Here is a 12335-nt window from a genome sequence, read left to right on the forward strand (position 1 = left end):
TGTCAGTGAAAATGTCTTCCCTTACGACAGGAATGAAAATGTCAAAGAGTATGTATGTGTGTATATATGTATTCTCTTTAAATTTGTTATTATTGTGTATTTTTGCCTTAATGTTGGTATTTAAAAATAAGTTTTATTTTGTTTCTATCACCTTAGGAAGACAGCTTCGATATTTCTAAAAATTCTTTGAGCACAAGTGACAGTAACATATCTAACGCAGATAAAATGAAAGAATTATGTGAGGTATCTGAGACTGCATTTTCTAAAACATTATCTGGAGCTTGTTCCACACAGAGTGATATTTTGTGGTATTGGAATGGTGCACAGTTTACTGAGAACATCAGTGTAGAACCTAGAGTTCCATATGTTTCATGGAGAAAGTGCCCACAAGTCTTATCGGAAGAGGAACGTTTTCAAAAAATTTTAAAAGAGCGTATGCAGTTGAAAGAAAAGAGGAGAAAATATAGACTTAACATGTCCCCTGAGAAAAGGAGTGAGTTTTTAGAAATTGAGAGAGAGAGGTTAAAAGCTTATCGTTTGAAAAAGAAAGCTGCTGCATTGCTATCTTTAGAAAATGGTGTTCAAAATGAAATAATGTATGTTGAGCAATAACATTGTTTTATTTTTGCGTTTTTGCAAGACGTAACGTTTGTTAATAAATTATTGAACTATATATGATAAATTATGAAATACTGTTGCTTATAACTAAAGTCTAGTATTGTTAATTTTTTTTTTTTTTTTTTTTTTTTTTTTTTTTTTTATGTTTTATTTCAAATCATTTCTTGCTTGTACTAAAATATTTGAATCTTATTAATTGTTTTGCTCTGAAGCCTTTTGAAGTGTTGGTTTATAAGTTGATTATGGTAAGCAACATTTTTTGATTGCTAAAAATTATTTATATTCTGAAAATATTTTTCTATTTTGAAAATAAATATAATTAATTGGAAGTATAAGAATATATTTTATTGTTTCTAAACAGTGGTTACTCATTGTATACGTTATGAATTGTTTAAATTAATTATAGAACTTAATTGGTACTTTAATCTTTTTTTTTCAAAATATTCAATATATAAACATGCATAATTATGAAATTTATACTTAATAATTTAAACAGCTAACAGTAAAATGTCTATAAAAATTCACATTAGTCACACCTCTATGTAATGTGCAATTAATATTAGCATTAATTAAAATTATGTATTGATCATGAATACCATTGTTTCTAATTCTTATTAATAAATAAAAATATCTTTTAAGCTTATGCTTACAGCTGTTTGGATTTTTCTGTGTATATTACAGTATTGTTTGATTTTACAATGAAATTCTCAGAAGTGAGTTCAAGCATGTAATTATTACATATTCTTAATGGGAGTTTATGTAATAATCAAACCATTATGTTTTTAAAATTTAAAATTTAAGTTAGATGAGCATAGTATTGAAAAAAATGTATAAGTCATATTTTTTTTTCTTTTTATGAAGATTAACATAAAAGATAGTAAAGAAATTTTATTACTTATTCCTAGCCATTTCCTTATTTTTGTATAATGATGTCAAATCAATTAATTTCCTTGATTAATAGTTTCATCAGTCAAAAGAAATTAAATATTCTTCATAGTAACAATTAATATATATTTTATTTTGCTGTGTTAAATGGCAAAAAATATTTAATCCGGCTACATGGAAACAATTCATTTTTCCTAATTTTTCAGACATTATAATGTTATACAGTGATCAGGAAATCCAATATTAAATCTGTTTGTAGTGCAAGAATAATGGTTATAATATTTATAATGCAAAATGGGCTCAAGTTATTTTGCTAAATATGATCTTAATTGTTTCATGATATAAAAATTTAATGCCTTAGTTGGTAAGAATGGATGTTGATCCTACTACACCATTTTTTTTTTTTTTTTTTTCCCATCTAGGACCATACATAATATTTTTTTTTTTTTTTTTTTTAATATAAAATGTTTTATCTAGCTGTCTATTTCATTCTTAGAATTGTTCAGTAATATGATTTTTCTGTTCACTTAATTATTCATATAAATTATGCAATGCAAATGTCTCTGCTGATGTTTTATGTGTGAACACTTTTTATGTCATTGAAACTAGCATACATGCCTGATATTAATATTAAACTGAAAATATGTTAATTTTGGCTGAGTTCTCATTGACTATTAGTCCCAAATTTTAAGTAGAGTTTTACAAAGCCACCATTTTTATTTTGATGTTTTCTTCAATTTTAAACTGTACACACCAGCATCTGCTTTTGAGCTAAAGAAATTGTGTAAATATTTAAGAAGTAGCAATTTTTATTTGTAGCTTACATTTGAACTGACCCATTATGATAAAATGTTTGCATGTTCACTATAGTTAAAATTTTTTATGCATAAATTTCTAAAGTTAAAAAAATTCAAGAGCATTTGATTTTACTAATTGTAATAAAGCTACTGAAAATAAAATCATAAAATAACATACATAAATATTTATTAGTGTTTCAGGTTATGTGCATTATATTAACTTTTATTTAGCATAGATTTAGAGACAACAAATCTTTATATGCAAGTAATTTTTTTTATAATGTAACTTCTGAACTTTAAAATCTCAAATAATAAAAATCTAAGTAATGGAATCTATTATGATTAGTTTTTTTCATAGTGTATGACAAAATGCATTTTAATTTCAATGGCTTAAGTGAAGTTTTTCATTTGAGAATTTGCATTTCAAGTGGTTTTAGGCCCTTTAAGGTGAAGGTGCCAGTTTTTTAGAACATTTTGTATTCCTTATACTGAAGGTACAATATGATCAATTTATTTTATTTATATATTTATTTGTTTACAAATTAATTTGCCTATACAGGGAAAGAACTAGTGAATATGAATGATAAATGCTGTGGTAATGTCCTAATATTGGTGACAAAAAAACGGAGTAACTGTATACTTTCTAATATCAGTAGCTTATGTTAAAATTATTATTATTATGTCTGCTTCGTTATATATGTCGGTTATTTATTTCACTGCATACTGCCATAATTAACTTTTATTAGAAAAGTTTGCATTGTGAAAAATTTTTAGTTTGAAGGTTTTTCACAGAATGATTTCATATCATGTTAAAGCATTAATTCAGTTTTAATGTTGAATTAGGATATCGGTTTTCGGTGTTTTATCTGATTTATCAAAAATAAAACTATTTTGTGTGTTGGATGCTAATACTAATTTGCATTTTAGTCAAAACACTGATATTAAATACAGCATCTTGTTTTTTGCAAGGAAGTATGTTTTACTTTTAATACATTTGTGTTTGGTAATAGAATCTTGTTTTATTCCCCACTTCATCATCCTTCTGATCTTTTTATTTGTTAGTAAAATTTTTTATATTTGACTTAGATATCTGACTTTTTAAGTTTTTTCATTTTGCTGAGATTTTTGTCATCTCATAAAATATGTTTTCCTTTTTCTTTGTTGATATAATTGTATGTAGTAATTGATAAAAAGCTAGCAAACATCTAAGACAATATGGATTTTCTGACAGTCAATTTTAACCTTAAATGTAGGTCTTTGTAAGAGCAAATAAAAGATATTTCTGTATATTTGGATATTAAAGCAAATCATATTAAAAGTTGTTCACATGTCAAAAATTTTATGCAGCTTGTCTAATATGTGTCAGTATGTTTGTTGAAATATTTTTAAATGTATAAATTATTGTGTATAAAAGAGCCAAAAATAAAAAAATTTCTAAAATTTCATTTTGATTTTTTTAAGTATTATTTTTTAAGTATTTTTTAAGTATTTTTAAGTATTTTTCATGATTGCTGTGTTGTTCATTTAAGCTGTAAACGAAACACATATTTTGTTTAAAATTTATTTTCTGTTTCTAAAATCTAAACACTTACCTAAATATTTAAATCAAATAATACAGTATTACAAGAAACAATATCAATAATATATAACTTATTTCTCTATACAGTATGGTATATTTGTATAAAGATACAGCTGAATATAACAATATGATGGTTTTGATATGAAGTAAATTTTGCACATTAAAATCAGTATAGAAAACTTTACAATGATTTCAAAAGCTGATGCACGATTATATCTTAGGCAAATTACATTTTAAGGTTTCAAAAATAGGCATTGACATAACATATTGTAGCTCTGTTACTGCTAAATTTACCAAAAAACAAAGAAAATTATTTTAATAATAAAAAATTAATCATTTTCATGTACTGCCATACTACAAAACTATCTTTTAGCTGTTAAAACATTTTTTATAATGGAAGCTGGTGGTGACATTAATTAGCTCCGAATGTATATATCTGTAAAATATTATTTTTGTAAACATAATTGCATAACACAAGGAGAATAATACTACACACAAAAGCATAAAATTTAAACATCTGCTGTAAACAAGGTATAGTTAGTGAAAATTGTATTTTTCATATTTAGGAATGTAATGTTAAGTGCAGGAATGCCTTTGCATATTCAAAATAGTATAGTTAAAAAAAATAATGCATACAGTTATTTTAAATAAAGAAATTAATTCTTTTATAGCAGCAATAAAATCTTTAAAATTTTTTATACAGTTTTGTGCTTACAGTTGAATATTCAGTTTTTTCTTCATACATGTTTCATATTTTATTAACGAAATTATATTAAAATTTTGTAAATTATGAGTTGTACTATAAAATATTTCACATAATAAAATAAGCATTTTAAAGCATAATTTTTAAATATTAATATTCAAATGCAAGAATAGTGGAAGACAAATTCTTGATTTACTGTTTCACATTAAGTTCACACTGAAATATAATGATTAAGTTTTTCAGACTTCTTTTTTTCTGGAAAAATAATTTCTTTGTATATATAAATCAAAAGTCTTGGAGTTTTCAACTGTTTCCTTTATAACTTTGGAAACAAAGTTAATGAAGTGCAAATTCTTTAAGTTTGCAATTTGTTATGGGTTCTCATTTAATACAAGTGATAATCTGTATAATAATTCATTACTCTTTCACTTATCATTTTCATAATTCTTTGAATCATATTTCTTTTAATCATCAGCTATGCAATTATTGAAATGGTTAGGCAAATTTACAAAAAAGATTTGATTTATTTAGAAATTTTACGGAATTCTAATATACATACACAATGCATTTGTAATTTAAGTTTACTGGGTATTCCAAATAATGATTCAGATACAATGTTATTAAGAATATATATTCGTAATTAACGAATATACATTCGTTCCCATTAAAGACGATGGAAATTTAATCATGAGCGAGTGCTGATCAGTTGCTGTACATTTCTGTGACAAATCTTTTGTAATATCTGTTTTAGAGAGAAGTTTTTGCTTTTCTTGCAGTTTCATTGCTATTATTCTATAATGTGCTTAATACAAAAGAAATGGTTAAAATAATAACTTTTTAAAATAGAAAACTGTGTAGAATTTTTCAATTATAAAACCTAACTGAGTTAAAACTTAAAACATTTTCCTTAAGAGATGTTCATTCGAAATATGTGCGATATTTATTGTTCTACTTTGGATTAATTCTGCATTTTTTTCTCTCCTGATGTGGAAAAAGTCTTACAGCTACTGTTTAATGCTATGTTCATTAAAAATTTTTTAAAAAATTTTAAATTCGGACACTTTATACAATACATTATTAGAAAATAGAAGTTAACTTTAGTATTAAAATACATATTTTAGAATATGTTATTTAAAAATATTTGATTATTTTGAACTTTTATAATATTTATTAAATTTTTATTCCACTGTTTTTCTGTACTTTATTAGATATCAATGTATATTTAGTTCTACATACGAAGTAAGTTGTTAAATTAAATGCTGTCTGGCTTTAGACTGTACATTGAACTATTCATAATTTGCTTACATTAAACGGAAGAGGGGGGGAAGGTTATAAAAATTTAGGTAGACAATGATTTTCTTTCCTTTTGAAACAGATTTGGAAAATTAAAGACTTCATAACTGGTATCATAAAAATCGCCTGCCCCTGAAAGAAATGGACTAAATTAAGGATTTATGTTAATTTCCTTCAGTTGAAACATTTTACTGAAATTTATTGAAATCTTTAAACTAATTACAAAATAACAATATTTTGAGATATTTAATAAATGAATGTATTGAAAATAAAAAAGTTTTAAATTGCATTAACAACTGATATTTAATGAACTGTATTTTTTTCAATATAATTAATGGTAAATATTCAGAGCTAATTTTATATGAACATTTAGTTTAATTATTGACGACAATTATGTTTATACTATGCGAACTTTTAGTAAAAGTCAATCATTTTGTAAAGACAAAGTCACTGATTTAGAAATTTCATTTATCATCATCTGAGTAAATTGCCATGCACTTTGAAACACATTTGCAACTACTAATCCATATCAACTGCAAACATCTTTTGAAGCATTTAGTTAATTTCTTAATATTATACATAAATTGAAAGCTATGCAGACTTAAAGATACACATTACAGTGTAATTTTTCAGCATTGATTTGTTTATTACAATTAACAGTCATTACTTATTGTATGAGTAGCTATGCAGACATTATTTCATTGGCATCTCTACACAGAAGCTTATTTTTATTCAGCATTCGAACTTATTAATTTTGAAATCTTTCACATGGAAGTCCTGAAAATAATTTGCTTGGTCTGATAATAAGCTGTATACTAAAACTTTGTTGCCAAGACATGCAGAAAACATTAATGCATTTATTTTTCGGTTCTTTCTTTTATGAAATACCCTGCATATTTGTTTTTCATAGCATAATGGGAAGTTTATATTCTGAAAAAAAAAAAAAAAGTGCAAGTGTTTGTAGATTAAGAAGGAAGTTCATAAACTGATGCAAAAATAGTGATTTCTAGTTCTATAAATATAACTACAGAAATGCTTTAATTAGATTTATATTGATATCGATCTAGTATTACAAGTTTATTCTTCATTTAAATTTGGCCTAATTAAAATTACATATGTATGACATATATTCTTTAAATACTCATTCCAGCACATTGATTTGTCTTGCAGTAAAAATGTTTTCATGGGAAATTTTGAATAAAAATATCGTTCATTGTAATATCTGCATACAAAAATTAATTTGTGAAATTTTTTTTCAGGGTATATGAACTAGTTATAATGGACACTAGTAAAATATTTTTTATGTTTTTGCATATGAAATAAAGTGTTTATCACCATTTAGAATAGTTATTTTAACACATGTGTACAGTTTGCAATTTTTTAATTTTGAGCAGTGAATGAATGCCACGATTTAAGCTTTAAAAACTGCCTTGATGTGAAAGCAAATTAAAAACATTTTCGATGCTTTATGATTATTACGTTTATCACAAGCTCCTTTTGCTTTTAAGACACATACACATTTATAGCAGAAGGTACGAAGCGAATAATAGCTACGGAAGTCATATTAAGCGTGGAATAGAGTATTAGCCATGAAATCTTTTAAAGAAAATGTACGAGGGAGTTTTCTGTCAGCCTGGCAACATTAACAAAACAAAACATAACATTTGTAGCAGAGTTCCACACGCATAAAATGCCATATTTATTGGCTATCACACCGAGGAATTCGTCTGCTGTTCTGCATCATCTGTGACATCGTCTGCGGAAGCGTAATAGTAGTCGTTATCGTCGTCCTGAGTGCTCTCAAGTACGTCTTCACTTGCATCGGAAACGGTTTCGTCTTCCGTGTTGATATCTAGTTCCTCTTCGATGTTTTCCTCTTGGGATAGAAGCTTCTTAGCGATTTGCACTTTCATGGCTTCTTGATGACGATTCATTTTTCTTTTCAGCTCGAATTCTTCACGTCTCGCTAAGGAAAGAGGAAAATAGCAAATGAAGAATTTCATAGGATATTTTTAGAAAACCTGCCTTTAAAATACTTTAAATCACCCAAAATATTATATAAAATGAGGAAGTGACATAGAAAATATATACAGAGTGCAATAAATTCTCATTCAAATTTATAGAAACAACACGTTAAGGACCTATTTTTAGATTTCACGGGCAATGAAATGAAAACTGCGTACAAAATGCTATCAAGCTGGCCAGAGGTCATGTGGCTAAATCCTTTAGCACTAGTAATTCGGTCTGCTTTCGTTCTAGGCAACTATATGGGTTGACTACATGTAGTTTTCGGTTCTTCTCAGTGTGCAAAGTAAGAAACCATCCATCTACCTTATGCAGTGACAGATAGCCTATCGTCTGCTTATGCATATCGTATGCATAGTTAATAAGCATTAAACGATATCAAAGGCGTCTTTCCAGTTTATATCGTTTTTGATATTAGAACTTTTTATAGCCTAGTCTTTGCAATTTTTTGTGTCATATGACGTGATTCTACAAGATCGCCAGTCACTTTATGTTGCTTTACCGCATTACTTACTATGTGCTCTGAGAAATGCTAATACTGAAAATTGTCATCAGTCCATATCATGCAAAAGTACATGTTATCAGGCATAAGATCCTCAAATTATCCCTCGAATTGAATGATTTAAGAATAACACACATGTTTTTCCAGCAATATTATAAAAAAAAATAGCTCATGTCGACAGCACATGACTACCTTTGCACGCCTATTAAATTATACTCATTTTTTGCTGATCTTCATTTAATCACATTTCTTCGAATTTCATTAGACATATATTTCTCATTCAATCAATTCAATTCTCACTTCGCGGCAAGGCAAGATTACATCTTCATTAAAATTTGTAAAATGCAGTTTAAAACCGTTACAAAAGCAATTTTAAAAATTAAACTTAGATTTTCCACGCAAAAAAGAAGCAATTTGGCCAGCGGACAAGAAGACAAAATGTTCGGTGCGCAAAATTAACTTTTGGTACCACTGGGCAAAAAGACACTGAAGTTGGTGCTCTAACTGCTCTATACTTTTAAGAGTTTTAAATGTAGGGAAAAAAAAATTCGCTCCACGTTAGGCTTAACTGAACTTACATTTTTAAAGTGTTGATAATTCTATAGTTCTGCATGCAGATTAATGCACTAAAGGCATTAAAAAAAAAAAAAAAAAAAAAACGGTTTCACCGAGCAGGGTAACAGAGTCGGAATATGTGTATATACCTATATATTTAGTGCGGCTGATTGGAACCAAAACGGGAAGTGCACAGCTACATGTTATAGCAGTTCCAAATACAAAATTTCAACGTTCTACGGTTACTCGTTTTTCAGTTATGCGAGATACATACGTATGTATGTACAATGCTCCAAAAAAAAAAAAAAAAGGGGGGGGGGACAGTCCTATATCTCCCGATCTACTGGGCCGATTGACAAAATTCAAATTGCGTTCTTCATGTCTCGAAAGCGCGACTTAGGATATATATTAGATTTATATATAGCACTATTCTAACATAGGTATTTTGACACAAAATCGGACTTTTCTGAAATAACATACCAATTTTTTTACATATTTCGATTCTACGACTCAAATTACGCCTAAATATGAAATTTTGTAAAATGTGAAGCGAAATTTACGGAGAAATTCACAAATTTATGTTGGCACATTTTTGTCAGTTTGCGCCAAGAATACTTCACTTGGCGAACTTCTTAATATATGGCAACCTAGTTTCCTTTCCCGTGAGAGGAAAAAAAGTCACCATCGTTCCTTTCTTCCAAATAATATTCTTTATATTATATTTTTAATTATAACTTATTATAAGTAATTTTTTCTTTTTCGAATTTCATTTTAATTGTTTAAGTTGCGCGTTTTTTTTTTTTTTTTTTTTTTTTTTTTTTTTTTTTTTTTTTTTTTCGAATAACTGTTTTAAAAATTTCAATTTACCTATTCGAACTGCGTAAATAAAGGTGCAGCGTTTATTTTTTTTTCAAATAGTTTTCTTTATATATATTTTTCGTCATAGTTATTATTTTAGGTAATTTTTAAATTTTTATACTTTTATTTTAATTGTTTGTGTTGCATTGTCTCTTCAGATAATTGTTTTAAAATTTTCTATTTATTCCTTCGAACTGAGCATTTTAAATATATTTATTAATATCAATTTTCCAGAATTTGATTTTATTTATTTGAACTGCGTTTCTTTTGGAAGAATACTTTGTAACCCAGACTACGATGAGTTTGAAAACTGCATACTATATTAAAAGAGAAAATACAGTAAAGCACAGTTTTACACGCCTTTCAATGTTCCGTTTAGAAAAGATATATATAAATAAGAGAGATGTATAACCGACATTTTAACTTAGGATGACTTGCATACACTGCTTTAAACAGTTTTATCATTGTGCCCATTGCTTTACACAATTTTATCCTACATTTGGTTTCTTAAAATGTTATTCATATTTTAGTCAAATATTTTATTTTTGAAATCGCAAGAATCAAATATCATAACATTGAAAAGTTTTAAATTTAAATTAAAAAAAAATACAAATACTAAATTTTAAAAAAAATTTATTTTTCTTCTCTTTTTCTTTAAGCATTCGGCCCACCAGCGGCCGAGCGGTAAAATCGCTGAACACTGGTATTTCGTTCCGAGGTTCGAATCCCGCGAATGGGCTGGCTGCATGGGCGCTTTCGTGGTTTTCCCCATGTGTAACGTGTATACGAGCCAGTTTCCCTTAGAAAGTCCTCCACGAAGGCATCCCTCCTCTTAGGCAGATAGCCCTCGAGGCTTTGCCATAATCACACACACACACACATTTCTTTAAGCATTCTGAAAGTATATTAAAAAGTAACCAACTTTTCGAAACATTTTGGTATTTCTGACAATCATTTTAAATAAAGTTATCGCCTTCCATTTCATAAAGGCCCACAAACGGCCGAGCGGTAAAGACGCTGATCACTGGTAGTTCGGTCCGAGGTTCGAATCCCGTGAACGGGCTGGTTGCATGGGTGTTTTCGTGGTTTTCCCGATGTGTAACGTGTATACGAGCCATTTTCCCTTAGAAGTCCTCCACGAAGGCATCCCTCCCTTTAGGCAGATAGCCCTCGTGTGCTTTGCCATAATTAAATAATCCAATCCAATCCTTAATTAAATATAATTGATTTGTAACTTCTACTAGAACTGACGTTAAGAATTGAAGTGCAAATAAATAATATCGTGTGCAATCTTGATTAATATAAAATTAAAAATATTTGCACAGAAAAATATTTGCATTCAGACAGAAAGTTCTTTGAAATATTTGCAATTACTTTATAAGAAGGATATATTAATAACCGTAATAATTACTTATTATATTACTGATGATTAGGAATCAGTTTTTGACAATTACATTCTAAATTAGAATTTTAAGAATTATTACAATTTTAAATTAGAATAATGAAAATACGCTACGCACAAAAATACATTTTAGGATAAAAAATGAGTTGATTTTTTATGTTTTAAAACTTCTTGAATTCATTTAATAAACATCGTATCCTCGTTGTTAATTGGATTCAGAATGTTGGGTGTCGTTTATATAATTATTCTTACTTGTCCACGAAATCTGCTGACTTATCCAGCGATTAAGTAGCTGCGGATCATTTCTACATAACCATTGAACTTCCATTAATTCAGTCTCTAGAGATTGTATATTTATATTATAATTTGACTTTTATAAAAATGATTATTCTAAATCTTATGTATCTATAAAAATATACTGTGCTTTAAAAATATGGATGATAGTACCAGCCGCTCTTTCGGCCACTTCAAAAGCATCAGTTTGTTTAGAAATAAATTGTGCAGTTAATGTCATAAAATTCAAATAAACATCAAACGAAAATTCTCAGTTTTAGACAATTCGATTTAAACGAAGTAAAATAGCAGACGATAAAACGCCGAAGGTAAAAATTTACTCTTACAAAAATTTACTTTTATTAAAAAAAAAAAGATAGAGAGAAATTAAAAAAATATTAAAAAAATTATTTAAAAAAACAGCTTTTCTTATAGTATTAATAAATATTTATTACGCATCATTGAGGGGAAAATGTCATATAATTAATTCTCCGTAAAATTTTACTTGAAATTTAAGGTTAAAAATAGCCGTGGCAATACAGTGTAACAAAAATCCATAGACCACATTTGGCGTTATTATCGCTCAAAAAAAAAAAAAAAAAAAAGGATGCCAAATTTCAAAAAGCGAAAATATGTAAATTTGTGTATATCTTAGAAAATTTTGTATAAAAAAGTCTAATTTTTTGCAGATATGCTTAAAAATATACCTACTTTAAGATGATGGTAAAAATTTTATAGGTTATAATTCAAAATTTTTTTCGAAAAATTTACAAATAATATTTAAAAATACAAATTTTAAAAACAAATCATAAAAGATAGAAGTAAAATAAGTAGGTTACTATAAA

The 12335-nt window shown here is 27.3% G+C and overlaps 2 protein-coding genes across 3 annotated transcripts in view; one reads left to right on the plus strand and one right to left on the minus strand.

The window, feature by feature from the left end:
- The window catches only part of LOC118197128 (uncharacterized), a 58327-nt gene extending 54582 nt beyond the window's left edge, over positions 1-3745 (plus strand). For both annotated transcript variants that reach the window (XM_035368657.2, XM_085814602.1), the window contains exon 7: positions 157-3745. In XM_035368657.2, the coding sequence (XP_035224548.1) occupies positions 157-612 (456 nt within the window). In that variant the 3' untranslated portion in view covers positions 613-3745. The remainder of the gene's footprint in view (positions 1-156) is intronic.
- A 102-nt stretch (positions 3746-3847) lies between these two features.
- The window catches only part of LOC118197079 (uncharacterized), a 305624-nt gene continuing 297136 nt past the window's right edge, over positions 3848-12335 (minus strand). The window contains exon 3 of the mRNA XM_085814603.1: positions 3848-7841. Coding sequence (XP_085670729.1) covers positions 7585-7841 — 257 coding nt within the window. The 3' untranslated portion in view covers positions 3848-7584. The remainder of the gene's footprint in view (positions 7842-12335) is intronic.

The sequence above is a fragment of the Stegodyphus dumicola genome, chromosome 4 (genome assembly GCF_044657685.1).
Source record: "Stegodyphus dumicola isolate Sdum_Otavi_A_Nest chromosome 4, ASM4465768v1".
Classification (NCBI taxonomy): domain Eukaryota; kingdom Metazoa; phylum Arthropoda; class Arachnida; order Araneae; family Eresidae; genus Stegodyphus; species Stegodyphus dumicola.